General features: G+C 41.1%; 1 protein-coding gene across 3 annotated transcripts in view; it reads left to right on the top strand.

The window, feature by feature from the left end:
* Positions 1 to 2810: 2810 nt before the first annotated feature.
* Positions 2811 to 25812, top strand: part of LMO3 (LIM domain only 3) — a 40423-nt gene continuing 17421 nt past the window's right edge. Inside the window, exons 1-2 of one of the 3 annotated variants that reach the window (XM_075262063.1) lie at positions 2811 to 3007; positions 20694 to 20907. In XM_075262063.1, the coding sequence (XP_075118164.1) occupies positions 2959 to 3007; positions 20694 to 20907 (263 nt within the window). In that variant the 5' untranslated portion in view covers positions 2811 to 2958. Of the gene's footprint in view, positions 3012 to 11028; positions 11202 to 20693; positions 20908 to 25812 lie in introns of those variants that run through there. The other 2 variants (XM_075262066.1, XM_075262064.1) reach the window with 2 other exon arrangements.

Raw genomic sequence — 25812 nt, 5'->3', positions numbered from 1 at the left:
TGCGTAGTATTGGGGGTCATTGTCCAGTATGGGGGGGCTGCTGTCCTCAGTGCAGGGTCCATCGCTCAGTGCTGATCTGGCTGGGCGTGCGTAGTATTGGGGGTCATTGTCCAGTATGGGGGGGCTGCTGTCCTCAGTGCAGGGTCCATCGCTCAGTGCTGATCTGGCTGGGGGTGCGTAGTATTGGGAGTCATTGTCCAGTATGGGGGGGCTGCTGTCCTCAGTGCAGGGTCCATCGCTCAGTGGTGATCTGGCTGGGGGTGCGTAGTATTGGGGGTCATTGTCCAGTATAGGGGGGCTGCTGTCCTCAGTGCAGGGTCCCTCGCTCAGTGCTGATCTGGTTGCAGTTGGTCGGGGGTGCGTAGTATTGGGGGTCATTGTCCAGTATGGGGGGGCTGCTGTCCTCAGTGCAGGGTCCATCGCTCAGTGCTGATCTGGCTGGGGGTGCGTAGTATTGGGGGTCATTGTCCAGTATGGGGGGGCTGCTGTCCTCAGTGCAGGGTCCATCGCTCAGTGCTGATCTGGCTGGGCGTGCGTAGTATTGGGGGTCATTGTCCAGTATGGGGGGGCTGCTGTCCTCAGTGCAGGGTCCCTCGCTCAGTGCTGATCTGGCTGGGGGTGCGTAGTATTGGGGGTCATTGTCCAGTATGGGGGGGCTGCTGTCCTCAGTGCAGGGTCCATCGCTCAGTGCTGATCTGGCTGGGCGTGCGTAGTATTGGGGGTCATTGTCCAGTATGGGGGGGCTGCTGTCCTCAGTGCAGGGTCCCTCGCTCAGTGGTGATCTGGCTGGGGGTGCGTAGTATTGGGGGTCATTGTCCAGTATAGGGGGGCTGCTGTCCTCAGTGCAGGGTCCATCGCTCAGTGGTGATCTGGCTGGGGGTGCGTAGTATTGGGGGTCATTGTCCAGTATGGGGGGGCTGCTGTCCTCAGTGCAGGGTCCATCACTCAGTGCTGATCTGGCTGGGCGTGCGTAGTATTGGGGGTCATTGTCCAGTATGGGGGGGCTGCTGTCCTCAGTGCAGGGTCCATCGCTCAGTGGTGATCTGGCTGGGCGTGCGTAGTATTGGGGGTCATTGTCCAGTATGGGGGGGCTGCTGTCCTCAGTGCAGGGTCCATCGCTCAGTGCTGATCTGGCTGGGGGTGCGTAGTATTGGGGGTCATTGTCCAGTATGGGGGGGCTGCTGTCCTCAGTGCAGGGTCCATCGCTCAGTGGTGATCTGGCTGGGCGTGCGTAGTATTGGGGGTCATTGTCCAGTATGGGGGGGCTGCTGTCCTCAGTGCAGGGTCCCTCGCTCAGTGCTGATCTGGCTGGGGGTGCGTAGTATTGGGGGTCATTGTCCAGTATGGGGGGGCTGCTGTCCTCAGTGCAGGGTCCATCGCTCAGTGGTGATCTGGCTGGGCGTGCGTAGTATTGGGGGTCATTGTCCAGTATGGGGGGGCTGCTGTCCTCAGTGCAGGGTCCATCGCTCAGTGCTGATCTGGCTGGGGGTGCGTAGTATTGGGGGTCATTGTCCAGTATGGGGGGGCTGCTGTCCTCAGTGCAGGGTCCATCGCTCAGTGGTGATCTGGCTGGGCGTGCGTAGTATTGGGGGTCATTGTCCAGTATGGGGGGGCTGCTGTCCTCAGTGCAGGGTCCATCGCTCAGTGCTGATCTGGTTGGGCGTGCGTAGTATTGGGGGTCATTGTCCAGTATGGGGGGGCTGCTGTCCTCAGTGCAGGGTCCATCGCTCAGTGCTGATCTGGTTGCAGTTGGTCGGGGGTGCGTAGTATTGGGGGTCATTGTCCAGTATGGGGGGGCTGCTGTCCTCAGTGCAGGGTCCATCGCTCAGTGCTGATCTGGCTGGGGGTGCGTAGTATTGGGGGTCATTGTCCAGTATGGGGGGGCTGCTGTCCTCAGTGCAGGGTCCATCGCTCAGTGCTGATCTGGCTGGGGGTGCGTAGTATTGGGGGTCATTGTCCAGTATGGGGGGGCTGCTGTCCTCAGTGCAGGGTCCCTCGCTCAGTGCTGATCTGGCTGGGGGTGCGTAGTATTGGGGGTCATTGTCCAGTATGGGGGGGCTGCTGTCCTCAGTGCAGGGTCCATCGCTCAGTGCTGATCTGGCTGGGCGTGCGTAGTATTGGGGGTCATTGTCCAGTATGGGGGGGCTGCTGTCCTCAGTGCAGGGTCCATCGCTCAGTGCTGATCTGGCTGGGGGTGCGTAGTATTGGGGGTCATTGTCCAGTATGGGGGGGCTGCTGTCCTCAGTGCAGGGTCCATCGCTCAGTGCTGATCTGGCTGGGCGTGCGTAGTATTGGGGGTCATTGTCCAGTATGGGGGGGCTGCTGTCCTCAGTGCAGGGTCCATCGCTCAGTGCTGATCTGGCTGGGGGTGCGTAGTATTGGGGGTCATTGTCCAGTATGGGGGGGCTGCTGTCCTCAGTGCAGGGTCCCTCGCTCAGTGCTGATCTGGCTGGGGGTGCGTAGTATTGGGGGTCATTGTCCAGTATGGGGGGGCTGCTGTCCTCAGTGCAGGGTCCCTCGCTCAGTGCTGATCTGGCTGGGCGTGCGTAGTATTGGGGGTCAGTGTCCGGTATCCTAGCATGGTCCTGCTGCTCTGCCCTCTATTATACTGGGAGCAGTCCCCTCCCCTGCAGTTGGTCTGGGGTACATAGAATTGGGGGTCAGCAGAATATGAGGCTGAGGCCTGGGTCATTGTCCAGTATTAGGGGGTCCGCGCCGCTCTGTGTCTGCTCCTCCTCCCTCCGCCCCTCTATGCTGGGATCTGTCCCCTCCCCCAGTGCTGATCTGGCCATCACTGCTGCTGCTGGTGACACATTTGCTAGGATTAGGGGATTATTCTCCTCCGGACAGAGTAGGGGACATGCGGCTTTGTGGCGCTCGGGGCTTCGTGTGACATTGTGTCCGGGGAACAAAAGGTTCCAGGCCCAGCTGCTCCCAGAGACCCCCAACCCGAGCTCCATGAGGGGCTTCTCCCACCTACCCATGCACAGAGGGGAGAAAAGTTTTGGTACGTAAGTAATGCAAGGCATGTATGTATAGTGTGTGTATAATGTGTATAGTGAGTACAATGTGTGTATAGTGTATGTATAATGTGTGTATAGTGTGTGTATAATGTGTATAGTGTATGTATAATGTGTATAGTGTGTGTATAATGTGTATAGTGAGTACAATGTGTGTATAGTGTATGTATAATGTGTGTATAGTGTGTGTATAGTGTACAGTGTATGTATAATGTGTATAGTGAGTACAATGTGTGTATAGTGTGTGTATAGTGTACAGTGTATATAATGTGCATACAATATGTATAGTGTGTATATAGTGAGTACAATGTGTGTATAGTGTATGTATAATGTGTGTATAGTGTGTATAGTGTATGTATAATGTGTATAGTGAGTACAATGTGTGTATAGTGTGTGTATAGTGTACAGTGTATATAATGTGCATACAATGTGTATAGTGTATGTATAGTGTATAGTGTGTACAATGTGTGTATAGTGTGTGTATAGTGTACAGTGTATATAATGTGCATACAATATGTATAGTGTGTATATAGTGAGTACAATGTGTGTATAGTGTATGTATAATGTGTGTATAGTGTGTGTATAGTGTACAGTGTATATAATGTGCATACAATGTGTATAGTGTATGTATAGTGTATAGTGTGTACAATGTGTGTATAGTGTGTGTATAGTGTACAGTGTATATAATGTGCATACAATATGTATAGTGTGTATATAGTGAGTACAATGTGTGTATAGTGTATGTATAATGTGTGTATAGTGTGTGTATAGTGTACAGTGTATGTATAATGTGTATAGTGTGTACAATGTGTGTATAGTGTATAGTGTGTACAATGTGTATAGTGTGTGTATAGTGTACAGTGTATGTATAATGTGTATAGTGTGTACAATGTGTGTATAGTGTGTGTATAGTGTACAGTGTATGTATAGTGTGTACAATGTGTATAGTGTATGTATAGTGTGTATAATGTGCATACAATATGCATAGTGTGTGTATACACTGTGTACAATGTGTGTATAGTGTATGTATAGTGTACAGTGTATGTATAGTGTGTATAATGTGTATAGTGTGTGTGTATAGTGTGTACAATGTGTATAGTGTGTATAGTGTATGTATAGTGTGTATAATGTGTATAGTGTGTGTGTATAGTGTGTATAGTGTACAGTGTATGTATAGTGTGTATAGTGTATGTATAGTGTGTACAATGTGTATAGTGTGTGTGTAGAGTACAGTGTATATAATGTGCATATGATAAGTATAGTGTGTGTATATAGTGTGTATAGTGTATGTATGTGTATAGTGTGTACAATGTGTATAGTGTGTATAGTGTGTGTGTATACTGTATGTATAATGTGTATAGTGTGTATGTATACTGTATGTATAATGTGTATAGTGTGTGTGTGTACAGTATGTATAGTGTGTATAGTGTACAGTGTATATAATGTGCATACAATATGTATAGTGTGTATATAGTGAGTACAATGTGTGTATGGTGTATGTTTAGTGTATGTATAATGTGTATAGTGTGTACAATGTGTATAGTGTATGTATAGTGTGTGTGTGTATATACTGTATGTATAATGTGTATAGTGTGTGTGTATAGTGTGTACAATGCGTATAGTGTATGTATAATGTGTATAGTGTGTGTGTATAGTGTGTACAATATGTATAGTGTGTATATAGTGAGTACAATGTGTGTATAGTGTGTATAGTGTACAGTGTATGTATAATGTGTATAGTGTGTACAATGTGTATAGTGTATGTATAGTGTGTACAATGTGTATAGTGTGTGTATACACTGTGTACAATGTGTATAGTGTATGTATAGTGTGTATAGTGTGTACAATGTGTATAGTGTATGTATAGTGTGTATAGTGTGTACAATGTGTATAGTGTGTGTGTATAGTGTGTATAGAGTACAGTGTATATAATGTGCATATGATATGTATAGTGTGTGTATATAGTGTGTATAGTGTATGTATGTGTATAGTGTGTACAATGTGTATAGTATTTGTGTATACTGTATGTATAATGTGTATAGTGTGTGTGTGTGTATAGTGTGTACAATATGTATAGTGTATGTATAGTGTGTGTGTATAGTGTATGTATAGTGTATATAATGTGCATACAATATGTATAGTGTGTATATAGTGAGTACAATGTGTGTATAGTGTATGTATAGTGTGTACAATGTGTATAGTGTATGTATAGTGTGTATATTGTGTACAATGTGTGTATAGTGTACAGTGTATGTATAATGTGTATAGTGTGTACAATGTGTGTATAGTGTACAGTGTATGTATAATGTGTATAGTGTGTACAATGTGTATAGTGTGTGTATCGTGTATGTATAATGTGTATAGTGTGTACAATGTGTATAGTGTGTGTATCGTGTATGTATAATGTGTATAGTGTGTACAATGTGTGTATAGTGTACAGTGTATGTATAATGTGTATAGAGTATGTATAGTGTGTACAATGTATGTATAGTGTATGTATAGTGTACAGTGTATGTATAATGTGTATAGTGTGTGTTTAATGTGTGTATAGAGTATGTATAGTGTGTACAATGTATGTATAGTGTATGTATAGTGTACAGTGTATGTATAATGTGTATAGAGTATGTATAGTGTGTACAATGTGTATAGTGTGTATAGTGTATGTATAGTGTGTATAGTGTGTACAATATGTATAGTGTATGTATAGTGTGTGTATAGTGTGTATAGTGTATGTATAGTGAGTGTGTATATATATATATTTTGGCCCTTTATTGATCAGATTGCAACGTACAAACTCTTAGTGTTCAGTTCTGTTTCTCTTGTGTTGCGGAATTATTTTGGTGCACTTGGGTTGCAGGATACTACTGGTGCCCAATTGTTGGAAAGTCAAGTTGGTGCTTTAGTTTAAATCTGCTATGTTGGGTGCGTTGTTTCGCAGTGCCCCTATTTCTCACTGGCATTCCTGGTCCTGAAAGGCAGTGGAAGGGGGAGGGGGCATGTGACTCATATCATAGGGATCTAAGCAAGTGCTACATCACATACATTGTATCCTATATTATACAGGGGGTCACATACATTGTATCCTATATTATACAGGAGGTCACATACATTGTATCCTATATTATACAGGAGGTCACATACATTGTATCCTATATTATACAGGAGTCACATACATTGTATCCTATATTATACAGGGGGTCACATACATTGTATCCTATATTATACAGGGGGTCACATACATTGTATCCTATATTATACAGGGGGTCACATACATTGTATCCTATATTATACAGGAGGTCACATACATTGTATCCTATATTATACAGGGGGTCACATACATTGTATCCTATATTATACAGGGGGTCACATACATTGTATCCTATATTATACAGGGGGTCACATACATTGTATCCTATATTATACAGGGGGTCACATACATTGTATCCTATATTATACAGGAGTCACATACATTGTATCCTATATTATACAGGGGGTCACATACATTGTATCCTATATTATACAGGAGGTCACATACATTGTATCCTATATTATACAGGAGGTCACATACATTGTATCCTATATTATACAGGGGGTCACATACATTGTATCCTATATTATACAGGGGGTCACATACATTGTATCCTATATTATACAGGGGGGTCACATACATTGTATCCTATATTATACAGGAGGTCACATACATTGTATCCTATATTATACAGGGGGTCACATACATTGTATCCTATATTATACAGGGGGTCACATACATTGTATCCTATATTATACAGGGGGTCACATACATTGTATCCTATATTATACAGGGGGGTCACATACATTGTATCCTATATTATACAGGAGGTCACATACATTGTATCCTATATTATACAGGGGGTCACATACATTGTATCCTATATTATACAGGGGGGTCACATACATTGTATCCTATATTATACAGGAGGTCACATACATTGTATCCTATATTATACAGGAGGTCACATACATTGTATCCTATATTATACAGGGGGTCACATACATTGTATCCTATATTATACAGGGGGTCACATACATTGTATCCTATATTATACAGGAGGTCACATACATTGTATCCTATATTATACAGGGGGTCACATACATTGTATCCTATATTATACAGGGGGTCACATACATTGTATCCTATATTATACAGGAGGTCACATACATTGTATCCTATATTATACAGGAAGTCACATACATTGTATCCTATATTATACAGGGGGTCACATACATTGTATCCTATATTATACAGGGGGTCACATACATTGTATCCTATATTATACAGGAGTCACATACATTGTATCCTATATTATACAGGAGGTCACATACATTGTATCCTATATTATACAGGAGGTCACATACATTGTATCTTATATTATACAGGAGTCACATACATTGTATCCTATATTATACAGGAGTCACATACATTGTATCCTATATTATACAGGAGGTCACATACATTGTATCCTATATTATACAGGAGGTCACATACATTGTATCCTATATTATACAGGAGTCACATACATTGTATCCTATATTATACAGGAAGTCACATACATTGTATCCTATATTATACAGGAGGTCACATACATTGTATCCTATATTATACAGGAGTCACATACATTGTATCATATATTATACAGGAAGTCACATACATTGTATCCTATATTATACAGGAGGTCACATACATTGTATCCTATATTATACAGGAGTCACATACATTGTATCATATATTATACAGGGGGTCACATACATTGTATCCTATATTATACAGGAGGTCACATACATTGTATCCTATATTATACAGGGGGTCACATACATTGTATCCTATATTATACAGGGGGTCACATACATTGTATCCTATATTATACAGGGGGTCACATACATTGTATCCTATATTATACAGGAGTCACATACATTGTATCCTATATTAACATTACTTATTACTCATTATAATAACAATAAGATTAAGGGATGAACAAGCCTTTGGCTCACTCATCCCTCTCGTTGGCCTTTGCCGCAGGTGGAGGTTCTGTCATTGTTGGGGGCGCTGTGCAGGTTGTATGTGCCCATCTTGGGCTCGCTCATCCCTCTCGTTCGCCTTTGCTGCAGGTGGGGGGTCTGTCATTATTGGGGGCGCTCTGCAGGTTGTATGTGCCTGTCTTTGGCTCGCTCATCCCTCTCGTTGGCCTTTGCCGCAGGTGGAGGGTCTGTCATTGTTGGGGGTGCTGTGCAGGTTGTATGTGCCCGTCTTGGGCTCGCTCATCCCTCTCGTTGGCCTTTGCCGCAGGTGGAAGGTCTGTCATTGTTGGGGGCGCTGTGCAGGTTGTATGTGCCCATCTTTGGCTCGCTCATCCCTCTCGTTGGCCATTACCACAGGTGGAGGTTCTGTCATTGTTGGGGGTGCTGTGCAGGTTGTTTGTGCCCATCTTGGGCTCACTCATCCCTCTCGTTGGCCTTTGCCGCAGGTGGAGGTTCTGTCATTGTTGGGGGCGCTGTGCAGGTTGTATGTGCCCGTCTTGGGCTCGCTCATCCCTCTCGTTGGCCATTACCACAGGTGGAGGTTCTGTCATTGTTGGGGGTGCTGTGCAGGTTGTTTGTGCCCATCTTGGGCTCGCTCATCCCTCTCGTTGGCCTTTGCTGCAGGTGGGGGGTCTGTTGTTTTGGGGGGTGCTGTGCAGGTTGTATGTGCCCATCTTGGGCTCGCTCATCCCTCTCGTTGGCCTTTGCCGCAGGTGGAGGGTCTGTCATTGTTGGGGGCGCTGTGCAGGTTGTATGTGCCCATCTTGGGCTCGCTCATCCCTCTCGTTGGCCTTTGCCACAGGTGGAGGGTCTGTCATTGTTGGGGGCGCTGTGCAGGTTGTATGTGCCCATCTTGGGCTCGCTCATCCCTCTCGTTGGCCTTTGCCGCAGGTGGAGGGTCTGTCATTGTTGGGGGTGCTGTGCAGGTTGTATGTGCCCGTCTTGGGCTCGCTTATCCCTCTCGTTGGCCTTTGCTGCAGGTGGGGGGCTCTGTTGTTTTGGGAGGTGCTGTGCAGGTTGTATGTGCCCATCTTGGGCTCGCTCATCCCTCTCGTTCGCCTTTGCTGCAGGTGGGGGGCTCTGTTGTTTTGGGGGGTGCTGTGCAGGTTGTATGTGCCCATCTTGGGCTCGCTCATCCCTCTCGTTGGCCTTTGCTGCAGGTGGGGGGCTCTGTTGTTTTGGGGGGTGCTGTGCAGGTTGTATGTGCCCGTCTTGGGCTCGCTCATCCCTCTCGTTGGCCATTACCACAGGTGGAGGGTCTGTCATTGTTGGGGGTGCTGTGCCGGTTGTTTGTGCCCGTCTTGGGCTCGCTCATCCCTCTCGTTGGCCATTACCACAGGTGGAGGGTCTGTCATTGTTGGGGGTGCTGTGCAGGTTGTATGTGCCCATCTTGGGCTCGCTCATCCCTCTCGTTGGCCTTTGCTGCAGGTGGGGGGCTCTGTTGTTTTGGGGGGTGCTGTGCAGGTTGTATGTGCCCGTCTTGGGCTCGCTCATCCCTCTCGTTGGCCAGTACCACAGGTGGAGGGTCTGTCATTTTTGGGGGTGCTGTGCAGGTTGTATGTGCCCGTCTTGGGCTCACTCATCCCTCTCGTTGGCCATTACCACAGGTGGAGGGTCTGTCATTGTTGGGGGTGCTGTGCAGGTTGTATGTGCCCATCTTGGGCTCGCTCATCCCTCTCGTTGGCCTTTGCTGCAGGTGGGGGGTCTGTCATTGTTGGGGGTGCTGTGCAGGTTGTTTGTGCCCGTCTTGGGCTCGCTCATCCCTCTCGTTGGCCCTTACCACAGGTGGAGGTTCTGTCATTGTTGGGGGCGCTGTGCAGGTTGTATGTGCCCATCTTTGGCTTGCTCATCCCTCTCGTTGGCCTTTGCCGCAGGTGGAGGGTCTGTCATTGTTGGGGGTGCTGTGCAGGTTGTATGTGCCCATCTTGGGCTCGCTCATCCCTCTCGTTGGCCTTTGCTGCAGGTGGGGGGCTCTGTTGTTTTGGGGGGTGCTGTGCAGGTTGTATGTGCCCATCTTGGGCTCGCTCATCCCTCTCATTGGCCTTTGCTGCAGGTGGGGGGCTCTGTTGTTTTGGGGGGTGCTGTGCAGGTTGTATGTGCCCGTCTTGGGCTCGCTCATCCCTCTCGTTGGCCTTTGCTGCAGGTGGGGGGCTCTGTTGTTTTGGGGGGTGCTGTGCAGGTTGTATGTGCCCGTCTTGGGCTCGCTCATCCCTCTCGTTGGCCTTTGCTGCAGGTGGAGGGTCTGTCATTGTTGGGGGTGCTGTGCAGGTTGTATGTGCCCATCTTGGGCTCGCTCATCCCTCTCGTTGGCCTTTGCTGCAGGTGGGGGGCTCTGTTGTTTTGGGGGGTGCTGTGCAGGTTGTATGTGCCCGTCTTGGGCTCGCTCATCCCTCTCGTTGGCCTTTGCTGCAGGTGGAGGGTCTGTCATTGTTGGGGGCGCTGTGCAGGTTGTATGTGCCCGTCTTGGGCTCGCTTATCCCTCTCGTTGGCCTTTGCTGCAGGTGGGGGGCTCTGTTGTTTTGGGGGGTGCTGTGCATGTTGTATGTGCCCGTCTTGGGCTCGCTCATCCCTCTCGTTGGCCATTACCACAGGTGGAGGGTCTGTCATTGTTGGGGGTACTGTTCAGGTTGTATGTGCCCATCTTGGGCTCGCTCATCCCTCTCGTTGGCCTTTGCTGCAGGTGGGGGGCTCTGTTGTTTTGGGGGGTGCTGTGCAGGTTGTATGTGCCCGTCTTGGGCTCGCTCATCCCTCTCGTTGGCCTTTGCCAGGCGCTCGCACTTTGCTGCTATGGAAACAGTAATTAAACTGATAAGAGTGGAAAAATGTCAGAATCTCTCAGCTCTGCAGCTGCACCGAGGAAGGGGGAAGCAAATTGGTTCCCAGCTCCAGCGCTCAAAAAGGAGGGGGTATGGGGAAGGCTGAGGAGGGGGCTGCTCAGAGCTGGGGACCTAGATTAGCATTGGGGGCTGCAGGGGTCTCTGGACCGTTGAGCAGAGGAAAACAAGGCCCATTTCAGAATGCGAGAGGGAAGAGGAAGCTTTGTCTGCCCTCCCCTGGCGTGTGAATGGCCGCCTGGAGCAATGCTCCGGGTACAGCACTGAGTAGAGCCGCCTCACCCCAGAACAGGTAGGTAGTCACCGCGTGCACCTGCTGCCCTCTGGGGGGGAAGGGGTGCATCTGTACAGAAGGATGTATAACGTCTGTCCATAGAGGAGATGATGGGGTTACTGTGGACCTTGTCTGGAGAGGATGTTGGTGGTGGTGGGAGTTATGGGGTAGGGGAGTGAGGAGCGGCCACCTGTAGAGGGGAGGATGGGAGCAGTAGTCGCAGGAGGCAGCTCGTGGTCAGCAGCTGATCGGCTACGGATACTTTGTAGTGGGACTGTGCGGATGGATGACACAGAACAAGGGGATAATGGGGGCGCTCAGGCGTGGGCACCGCGCTATACAACCCACCAGACAATCCCGCCAATTAACAGCTCAGCAGATTCTCAATGAGCCGCTTGTGCTGAGCAGACCCCTTAACCCTTAAAGTGCTGGCAGCAGGAAAGATCAGGTGGCTCCTTATCTTCTCCAAATTTCTGCGCTCCCCGGAGCAGTATTAGGGGACAGGATGAGGTGCGGAGCCAGCGCCAAGTCTAATGCACTCTCTGGTCAAGATGTCAAAAATGTAGAGAGTACAAGGACACGTGCAATCCGGAAAATGGGGCTGCGAAATAAGAAAGTGAAGGGGGAGGCGAAACCACGGCGGCAAATGGGTGAGGGGTAGAAAACTACAAAACACGAGAAAGTGGCAATAACCGATGGCAAGAACGTGGGATGTCAGACATAATGTGCAACACAATGTATGTGACCTCCGGTATAATGTACAACACAATGTATGTAACCCCCTGTATAATATAGGATACAATGTATGTGACCCCCTGTATAATATAGGATACAATGTATGTGACCCCCTGTATAATATAGGATACAATGTATGTGACCTCCGGTATAATGTGCAACACAATGTATGTGACCTCCGGTATAATGTACAACACAATGTATGTAACCCCCTGTATAATATAGGATACAATGTATGTGACCCCCTGTATAATATAGGATACAATGTATGTGAGTCCTGTATAATATAGGATACAATGTATGTGACCCCCCCTGTATAATATAGGATACAATGTATGTGACCCCCCCTGTATAATATACGATACAATGTATGTGACCTCCTGTATAATATAGGATACAATGTATGTGACCTCCTGTATAATATAGGATACAATGTATGTGACCCCCCTGTATAATATAGGATACAATGTATGTGACCCCCCCTGTATAATATAGGATACAATGTATGTGACCCCCCCTGTATAATATAGGATACAATGTATGTGACCTCCTGTATAATATAGGATACAATGTATGTGACCTCCTGTATAATATAGGATACAATGTATGTGACCCCCCTGTATAATATAGGATACAATGTATGTGACCCCCCCTGTATAATATACGATACAATGTATGTGACCTCCTGTATAATATAGGATACAATGTATGTGACCTCCTGTATAATATAGGATACAATGTATGTGACCTCCTGTATAATATAGGATACAATGTATGTGACCTCCTGTATAATATAGGATACAATGTATGTGACCTCCTGTATAATATAGGATACAATGTATGTGACCCCCTGTATAATATAGGATACAATGTATGTGACCTCCTGTATAATATAGGATACAATGTATGTGACCCCCTGTATAATATAGGATACAATGTATGTGACCTCCTGTATAATATAGGATACAATGTATGTGACCTCCTGTATAATATAGGATACAATGTATGTGACCTCCTGTATAATATAGGATACAATGTATGTGACCCCCTGTATAATATAGGATACAATGTATGTGACCTCCTGTATAATATAGGATACAATGTATGTGACTCCTGTATAATATATGATACAATGTATGTGACTCCTGTATAATATAGGATACAATGTATGTGACCCCCTGTATAATATAGGATACAATGTATGTGACTCCTGTATAATATAGGATACAATGTATGTGACCTCCTGTATGATATAGGATACAATGTATGTGACCCCCTGTATGATATAGGATACAATGTATGTGACCCCCTGTATGATATAGGATACAATGTATGTGACCCCCTGTATGATATAGGATACAATGTATGTGACCCCCTGTATGATATAGGATACAATGTATGTGACCCCCTGTATAATATAGGATACAATGTATGTGACTCCTGTATAATATAGGATACAATGTATGTGACTCCTGTATAATATAGGATACAATGTATGTGACCTCCTGTATAATATAGGATACAATGTATGTGACCCCCTGTATAATATAGGATACAATGTATGTGACCCCCTGTATAATATAGGATACAATGTATGTGACCCCCTGTATAATATAGGATACAATGTATGTGACCTCCGGTATAATGTGCAACACAATGTATGTGACCTCCGGTATAATGTACAACACAATGTATGTAACCCCCTGTATAATATAGGATACAATGTATGTGACCCCCTGTATAATATAGGATACAATGTATGTGACCCCCTGTATAATATAGGATACAATGTATGTGACCTCCGGTATAATGTGCAACACAATGTATGTGACCTCCGGTATAATGTACAACACAATGTATGTAACCCCCTGTATAATATAGGATACAATGTATGTGACCCCCTGTATAATATAGGATACAATGTATGTGAGTCCTGTATAATATAGGATACAATGTATGTGACCCCCCCTGTATAATATAGGATACAATGTATGTGACCCCCCCTGTATAATATACGATACAATGTATGTGACCTCCTGTATAATATAGGATACAATGTATGTGACCTCCTGTATAATATAGGATACAATGTATGTGACCCCCCTGTATAATATAGGATACAATGTATGTGACCCCCCCTGTATAATATAGGATACAATGTATGTGACCCCCCCTGTATAATATAGGATACAATGTATGTGACCTCCTGTATAATATAGGATACAATGTATGTGACCTCCTGTATAATATAGGATACAATGTATGTGACCCCCCTGTATAATATAGGATACAATGTATGTGACCCCCCCTGTATAATATACGATACAATGTATGTGACCTCCTGTATAATATAGGATACAATGTATGTGACCTCCTGTATAATATAGGATACAATGTATGTGACCTCCTGTATAATATAGGATACAATGTATGTGACCTCCTGTATAATATAGGATACAATGTATGTGACCTCCTGTATAATATAGGATACAATGTATGTGACCCCCTGTATAATATAGGATACAATGTATGTGACCTCCTGTATAATATAGGATACAATGTATGTGACCCCCTGTATAATATAGGATACAATGTATGTGACCTCCTGTATAATATAGGATACAATGTATGTGACCTCCTGTATAATATAGGATACAATGTATGTGACCTCCTGTATAATATAGGATACAATGTATGTGACCCCCTGTATAATATAGGATACAATGTATGTGACCTCCTGTATAATATAGGATACAATGTATGTGACCCCCCTGTATAATATAGGATACAATGTATGTGACCCCCTGTATAATATAGGATACAATGTATGTGACCCCCTGTATAATATAGGATACAATGTATGTGACCCCCTGTATAATATAGGATACAATGTATGTGACCTCCTGTATAATATAGGATACAATGTATGTGACCCCCCTGTATAATATAGGATACAATGTATGTGACCCCCTGTATAATATAGGATACAATGTATGTGACCTCCTGTATAATATAGGATACAATGTATGTGACCTCCTGTATAATATAGGATACAATGTATGTGACCCCCTGTATAATATAGGATACAATGTATGTGACTCCTGTATAATATATGATACAATGTATGTGACTCCTGTATAATATATGATACAATGTATGTGACTCCTGTATAATATAGGATACAATGTATGTGACCCCCTGTATAATATAGGATACAATGTATGTGACTCCTGTATAATATAGGATACAATGTATGTGACCTCCTGTATGATATAGGATACAATGTATGTGACCCCCTGTATGATATAGGATACAATGTATGTGACCCCCTGTATGATATAGGATACAATGTATGTGACCCCCTGTATGATATAGGATACAATGTATGTGACCCCCTGTATGATATAGGATACAATGTATGTGACCCCCTGTATAATATAGGATACAATGTATGTGACTCCTGTATAATATAGGATACAATGTATGTGACTCCTGTATAATATAGGATACAATGTATGTGACCTCCTGTATAATATAGGATACAATGTATGTGACCCCCTGTATAATATAGGATACAATGTATGTGACCCCCTGTATAATATAGGATACAATGTATGTGACCCCCTGTATAATATAGGATACAATGTATGTGACCCCCTGTATAATATAGGATACAATGTATGTGACCCCCTGTATGATATAGGATACAATGTATGTGACCTCCTGTATAATATAGGATACAATGTATGTGACCTCCTGTATAATATAGGATACAATGTATGTGACCCCCTGTATAATATAGGATACAATGTATGTGACCTCCTGTATAATATAGGATACAATGTATGTGACTCCTGTATAATATAGGATACAATGTATGTGACCCCCCTGTATAATATAGGATACAATGTATGTGACCTCCTGTATAATATAGGATACAATGTATGTGACCCCCTGTATAATATAGGATACAATGTATGTGACCCCCTGTATGATATAGGATACAATGTATGTGACCCCCTGTATGATATAGGATACAATGTATGTGACCCCCTGTATAATATAGGATACAATGTATGTGACCCCCTGTATAATATAGGATACAATGTATGTGACTCCTGTATAATATAGGATACAATGTATGTGACTCCTGTATAATATAGGATACAATGTATGTGACCTCCTGTATAATATAGGATACAATGTATGTGACCCCCTGTATAATATAGGATACAATGTATGTGACCCCCTGTATAATATAGGATACAATGTATGTGACCCCCTGTATGATATAGGATACAATGTATGTGACCCCCTGTATGATATAGGATACAATGTATGTGACCTCCTGTATGATATAGGATACAATGTATGTGACCTCCTGTATAATATAGGATACAATGTATGTGACCCCCTGTATAATATAGGATACAATGTATGTGACCTCCTGTATGATATAGGATACAATGTATGTGACCTCCTGTATAATATAGGATACAATGTATGTGACCCCCTGTATGATACAGGATACAATGTATGTGACCTCCTGTATAATATAGGATACAATGTATGTGACCCCCTGTATGATATAGGATACAATGTATGTGACCTCCTGTATAATATAGGATACAATGTATGTGACCTCCTGTATAATATAGGATACAATGTATGTGACCCCCTGTATAATATAGGATACAATGTATGTGACCTCCTGTATAATATAGGATACAATGTATGTGACTCCTGTATAATATAGGATACAATGTATGTGACCCCCCTGTATAATATAGGATACAATGTATGTGACCTCCTGTATAATATAGGATACAATGTATGTGACCCCCTGTATAATATAGGATACAATGTATGTGACCCCCTGTATGATATAGGATACAATGTATGTGACCCCCTGTATGATATAGGATACAATGTATGTGACCCCCTGTATAATATAGGATACAATGTATGTGACCCCCTGTATAATATAGGATACAATGTATGTGACTCCTGTATAATATAGGATACAATGTATGTGACTCCTGTATAATATAGGATACAATGTATGTGACCTCCTGTATAATATAGGATACAATGTATGTGACCCCCTGTATAATATAGGATACAATGTATGTGACCCCCTGTATAATATAGGATACAATGTATGTGACCCCCTGTATGATATAGGATACAATGTATGTGACCCCCTGTATGATATAGGATACAATGTATGTGACCTCCTGTATGATATAGGATACAATGTATGTGACCTCCTGTATAATATAGGATACAATGTATGTGACCTCCTGTATAATATAGGATACAATGTATGTGACCTCCTGTATAATATAGGATACAATGTATGTGACCTCCTGTATAATATAGGATACAATGTATGTGACCCCCTGTATAATATAGGATACAATGTATGTGACCCCCTGTATAATATAGGATACAATGTATGTGACCCCCTGTATAATATAGGATACAATGTATGTGACCCCCCTGTATAATATAAGATACAATGTATGTGACCTCCTGTATAATATAGGATACAATGTATGTGACCCCCTGTATAATATAGGATACAATGTATGTGACCTCCTGTATAATATAGGATACAATGTATGTGACCTCCTGTATAATATAGGATACAATGTATGTGACCCCCTGTATAATATAGGATACAATGTATGTGACCTCCTGTATAATATAGGATACAATGTATGTGACTCCTGTATAATATATGATACAATGTATGTGACTCCTGTATAATATAGGATACAATGTATGTGACCCCCTGTATAATATAGGATACAATGTATGTGACTCCTGTATAATATAGGATACAATGTATGTGACCTCCTGTATGATATAGGATACAATGTATGTGACCCCCTGTATGATATAGGATACAATGTATGTGACCCCCTGTATGATATAGGATACAATGTATGTGACCCCCTGTATGATATAGGATACAATGTATGTGACCCCCTGTATAATATAGGATACAATGTATGTGACCCCCTGTATAATATAGGATACAATGTATGTGACCCCCTGTATAATATAGGATACAATGTATGTGACCCCCTGTATGATATAGGATACAATGTATGTGACCTCCTGTATAATATAGGATACAATGTATGTGACCCCCTGTATAATATAGGATACAATGTATGTGACCTCCTGTATAATATAGGATACAATGTATGTGACTCCTGTATAATATAGGATACAATGTATGTGACCCCCCTGTATAATATAGGATACAATGTATGTGACCTCCTGTATAATATAGGATACAATGTATGTGACCCCCTGTATAATATAGGATACAATGTATGTGACCCCCTGTATAATATAGGATACAATGTATGTGACCCCCTGTATGATATAGGATACAATGTATGTGACCCCCTGTATAATATAGGATACAATGTATGTGACCCCCTGTATAATATAGGATACAATGTATGTGACTCCTGTATAATATAGGATACAATGTATGTGACTCCTGTATAATATAGGATACAATGTATGTGACCTCCTGTATAATATAGGATACAATGTATGTGACCCCCTGTATAATATAGGATACAATGTATGTGACCCCCTGTATAATATAGGATACAATGTATGTGACCCCCTGTATGATATAGGATACAATGTATGTGACCCCCTGTATGATATAGGATACAATGTATGTGACCTCCTGTATGATATAGGATACAATGTATGTGACCTCCTGTATAATATAGGATACAATGTATGTGACCCCCTGTATAATATAGGATACAATGTATGTGACCTCCTGTATAATATAGGATACAATGTATGTGACCCCCTGTATGATATAGGATACAATGTATGTGACCCCCTGTATAATATAGGATACAATGTATGTGACCCCCTGTATAATATAGGATACAATGTATGTGACCCCCTGTATAATATAGGATACAATGTATGTGACTCCTGTATAATATAGGATACAATGTATGTGACTCCTGTATAATATAGGATACAATGTATGTGACCTCCTGTATAATATAGGATACAATGTATGTGACCCCCTGTATAATATAGGATACAATGTATGTGACCCCCTGTATAATATAGGATACAATGTATGTGACCCCCTGTATAATATAGGATACAATGTATGTGACCCCCTGTATGATATAGGATACAATGTATGTGACCTCCTGTATAATATAGGATACAATGTATGTGACCTCCTGTATAATATAGGATACAATGTATGTGACCCCCTGTATAATATAGGATACAATGTATGTGACCTCCTGTATAATATAGGATACAATGTATGTGACTCCTGTATAATATAGGATACAATGTATGTGACCCCCCTGTATAATATAGGATACAATGTATGTGACCTCCTGTATAATATAGGATACAATGTATGTGACCCCCTGTATGATATAGGATACAATGTATGTGACCTCCTGTATAATATAGGATACAATGTATGTGACCTCCTGTATAATATAGGATACAATGTATGTGACCCCCTGTATAATATAGGATACAATGTATGTGACCCCCTGTATGATATAGGATACAATGTATGTGACCTCCTGTATAATATAGGATACAATGTATGTGACCTCCTGTATAATATAGGATACAATGTATGTGACCCCCTGTATGATATAGGATACAATGTATGTGACCTCCTGTATAATATAGGATACAATGTATGTGACCTCCTGTATAATATAGGATACAATGTATGTGACCCCCTGTATAATATAGGATACAATGTATGTGACCCCCTGTATAATATAGGATACAATGTATGTGACCCCCTGTATAATATAGGATACAATGTATGTGACTCCTGTATAATATAGGATACAATGTATGTGACCTCCTGTATAATATAGGATACAATGTTTGTGACCTCCTGTATAATATAGGATACAATGTATGTGACCTCCTGTATAATATAGGATACAATGTATGTGACTCCTGTATAATATAGGATACAATGTATGTGACTCCTGTATAATATAGGATACAATGTATGTGACCCCCTGTATGATATAGGATACAATGTATGTGACCCCCTGTATAATATAGGATACAATGTATGTGACCTCCTGTATAATATAGGATACAATGTATGTGACCCCCCTGTATAATATAGGATACAATGTATGTGACCTCCTGTATAATATAGGATACAATGTATGTGACCTCCTGTATAATATAGGATACAATGTATGTGACCTCCTGTATAATATAGGATACAATGTATGTGACCCCCTGTATAATATAGGATACAATGTATGTGACCTCCTGTATAATATAGGATACAATGTATGTGACCTCCTGTATAATATAGGATACAATGTATGTGACCCCCCTGTATAATATAGGATACAATGTATGTGACCTCCTGTATAATATAGGATACAATGTATGTGACCCCCCTGTATAATATAGGATACAATGTATGTGACTCCTGTATAATATAGGATACAATGTATGTGACCCCCCTGTATAATATAGGATACAATGTATGTGACCTCCTGTATAATATAGGATACAATGTATGTGACCCCCCTGTATAATATAGGATACAATGTATGTGACTCCTGTATAATATAGGATACAATGTATGTGACCCCCTGTATAATATAGGATACAATGTATGTGACACTCATCACATTTTGGTGGTATTTCCTGCGTCTTGGCCCTGGCGCCGTTGCTCGTATCTCACGTTTCTCTTTTCTCTTGCAGGTATACAAATGCTTTCAGTTCAGCCAGACACGAAGCCGAAAGGTTGTGCTGGCTGCAACCGCAAGATAAAGGACCGATACCTGCTGAAAGCCCTGGACAAATACTGGCACGAGGACTGTCTGAAATGTGCCTGCTGCGACTGCCGCCTGGGGGAGGTGGGGTCTACGCTCTACACTAAAGCCAATCTCATCCTCTGCCGGAGGGACTACCTGAGGTAAGACCCCCCCCCCCATCATCCCTAACCCTAATCTCTATATCACACACAATGTATCACCCCCATCATCCCTGACCCAAGAGCTGACAATCTAATTTATATCAAACACACACATCATACATACACCTAGTGCTATACATCATACATACACCTAGTACTAGACATCATAGATACACCTAGTATTATACATCATACATACACCTAGTGCTATACATAATACATACACCTAGTGCTATACATCATACATACACCTAGTACTATACATAAAACATACACCTAATGCTATACATCATACATACACCTAGTAATAGACATCATACATACACCTAGTGCTATACATAATACATCTAATACTATACATCATACATACACGTAGTACTAGACATCATACATACACTTAGTGCTATACATAATACATCTAGTACTATACATCATACATACACCTAGTACTAGACATCATACATACACCTAGTACTAGACATCATACATACACCTAGTACTAGACATCATACATACACCTAGTACTATACATAAAACATACACCTAATGCTATACATCATACATACACCTAGTAATAGACATCATACATACACCTAGTGCTATACATAATACATCTAATACTATACATCATACATACACGTAGTACTAGACATCATACATACACTTAGTGCTATACATAATACATCTAGTACTATACATCATACATACACCTAGTACTAGACATCATACATACACCTAGTACTATACATCATACATACACCTAGTACTAGACATCATACATACACCTAGTACTAGACATCATACATACACCTAGTACTAGACATCATAGATACACCTAGTGCTATACATAATACATACACCTAGTACTATACATAAAACATACACCTAATGCTATACATCATACATACACCTAGTAATAGACATCATACATACACCTAGTGCTATACATAATACATCTAATACTATACATCATACATACACGTAGTACTAGACATCATACATACACTTAGTACTATACATCATACATACACCTAGTACTATACATCATACATACACCTAGTGCTATACATCATACATACACCTAGTACTATACATCATACATACACCTAGTGCTATACATAATACATACACCTAGTGCTATACATCATACGTACACCTAGTGCTATACATCATACATACACCTAGTACTATACATAAAACATACACCTAATGCTATACATCATACATACACCTAGTAATAGACATCATACATACACCTATTGCTATACGTCATACATACACTTAATGCTATACATCATACATACACCTAGTGCTATACATCATACATAAACCTACTACTATACATAATACATCTAATACTATACATCATACATACACGTAGTACTAGACATCATACATACACTTAGTGCTATACATCATACATCTAGTTCTATACATCATACATACACCTAGTGCTATACATCATACATACACCTAGTGCTATACATCATACATACACCTAGTGCTATACATCATACATAAACCTAGTGCTATATGTCATACATACACCTAGTGCTATACATCATACATACACCTAGTGCTATACATCATACATACACCTAGTACTATACGTCATACATACACCTAGTTCTATACATCATACATACACCTAGTGCTATACATCATACATACACCTAGTGCTATACATCATACATACACCATGTATTATACATAACACATACACCTAATGCTATACATCATACATACACCTAGTACTATACATCATACATACACCTAGTACTAGACATCATACATACACCTAGTACTAGACATCATACATACACCTAGTACTAGACATTATACATACACCTAGTACTAGACATCATTGATACACCTAGTGCTATACATAATACATACACCTAGTACTATAAATCATACGTACACCTAATGCTATACATCATACATACACCTAGTAATAGACATCATACATACACCTAGTACTAGACATCATTGATACACCTAGTGCTATACATAATACATACACCTAGTACTATACATCATACGTACACCTAATGCTATACATCATACATACACCTAGTAATAGACATCATACCTACACCTAGTACTAGACATCATACATAAACCTAGTACTAGACATCATACATACACCTAGTACTAGACATCATAGATACACTTAGTGCTATACATCATACATACACCTAGTTCTATACATAATACATCTAATACTATACATCATACATACACGTAGTACTAGACATCATACATACACTTAGTGCTATACATCATACATCTAGTACTATACATCATACATACACCTAGTACTATACATTATACATACACCTAGTATTATACATAACACATACACCTAATGCTATACATCATACATTCACCTAGTGCTATACATCATACATACACCTAGTGCTATACATAATACATACACCTAGTACTATAACATTATACATACAACTAGTGCTATACATAATACATACACCTAGTACTATAACATCATACATACACCTAGTGCTATACATCATATATACACCTAGTACTATACATCATACACCTAGTTCTATACGTCATACGTACACCTAGTGCTATATATCATACATATACCTAGTACTAGACATCATACATACACCTAGTGCTATACATCATACATACACCTAGTACTATACATAACACATACACCTAATGCTATACATCCTACATACACCTAGTAATAGACATCATAGATACACCTAGTACTAGACATCATAGATACACTTAGTGCTATACATAACACATACACCTAATGCTATACATCATACATACACCTAGTGCTATACATCATACATACACCTAGTACTAGACATCATACATACTCCTAGTGCTATACATCATACATACACCTAGTTCTATACGTCGTACATACACCTAGTGCTATACATCATACATACACCTAGTACTATGCATCATACATACACCTAGTGCTATACATCATACATACACCTAGTACTATACATCATACATACACCTAGTACTATACATCATACATACACCTAGTTCTATACGTCGTACATACACCTAGTGCTATACATCATACATACACCTAGTTCTATGCATCATACATACACCTAGTGCTATACATCATACACCTAGTGCGATACATCATACATACACCTAGTACTATACATCATACATACACCTAGTATTATACATAACACATACACCTAATGCTATACATCATACATACACCTTGTAGTATACATCATACATTCACCTAGTGCTATACATCATACACCTAGTTCTATACGTCATACATACACCTAGTGCTATACATCATACATACACCTAGTACTATACATCATACATACACCTAGTTCTATACGTCGTACATACACCTAGTGCTATAAATCATACATACACCTACTACTATACATCATACATACACCTAGTGCTAAACTTCATACATACACCTAGAACCATACATCATACACCTAGTTCTATACGTCATACATACACCTAGTATTATACATCATACATACACCTAGTTCTATACGTCATACATACACCTAGTGCTATACAGCATACATACACCTAGTACTATACATCATACATACATCTAGTTCTATACGTCATACATACACCTAGTGCTATAAATAATACATACACCTACTACTATACATCATACATACACCTAGTGCTATACATCATACATACACCTAGTTCTATACGTCGTACATACACCTAGTGCTATAAATAATACATACACCTACTACTATACATCATACATACACCTAGTGCTATACATCATACATACACCTACTACTATACATCATACATACACCTAGTACTAGACATCATGCATACACCTAGTACTAGACATCATACATACACCTAGTGCTATACGTCATACATACACCTAGTGCTATATGTTATACATACACCTAATACTATACATCATACATACACCTAGTGCTATACATCATAAATACACCTAGTATTATACATCATACATACACCTAGTGCTATACATCATACATACACCTAGTACTATACATCATACATACACCTAGTTCTATACGTCGTACATACACCTAGTGCTATACATCATACATACACCTAGTTCTATACGTCGTACATACACCTAGTGCTATACATCATACATACACCTAGTGCTATACATCATACATACACCTAGTGCTATACATCATACACCTAGTGCTATACATCATACATACACCTAATGCTATACATCATACATACACCTAGTTCTATACGTTGTACATACACCTAGTGCTATAAATAATACATACACCTACTACTATACATCATACATAAACCTAGTGCTATACATCATACATACACCTAGTGCTATACATCATACATACACCTAGTTCTATATGTTGTACATACACCTAGTGCTATAAATCATACATACACCTACTACTATACATCATACATACACCTAGTGCTATACATCATACATACACCTAGTGCTATACGTTGTATACACACCTAGTGCTATGCATCATACATACACCTAGTGCTATACATCATACATACACCTAGTGCTATACATCATACATACACCTAGTACTATACATCATACATACACCTAGTGCTATACTTCCTACATACACCTAGTGCTATATGTCATACATACACCTAGTGCTATACATCATACATACACCTAGTATTATACACCATACACCTAGTTCTATATGTCATACATACACCTAGTGCTATACATCATACATACATACACCTAGTACTATACATCATACATACACCTAGTATTATACATCATACATACACCTAGTGCTATAATCATACACCTAGTGCTATACATCATACATACACCTAATGCTATACATCATACATACACCTAGTATTATACATCATACATACACCTAGTGCTATAAT

Source organism: Leptodactylus fuscus, unplaced genomic scaffold, assembly GCF_031893055.1.
Source record: "Leptodactylus fuscus isolate aLepFus1 unplaced genomic scaffold, aLepFus1.hap2 HAP2_SCAFFOLD_86, whole genome shotgun sequence".
Lineage (NCBI taxonomy): Eukaryota > Metazoa > Chordata > Amphibia > Anura > Leptodactylidae > Leptodactylus > Leptodactylus fuscus.
Note: the sequence above shows the minus strand (reverse complement) of the source record. Positions and strands in the feature narration are given on the sequence as shown.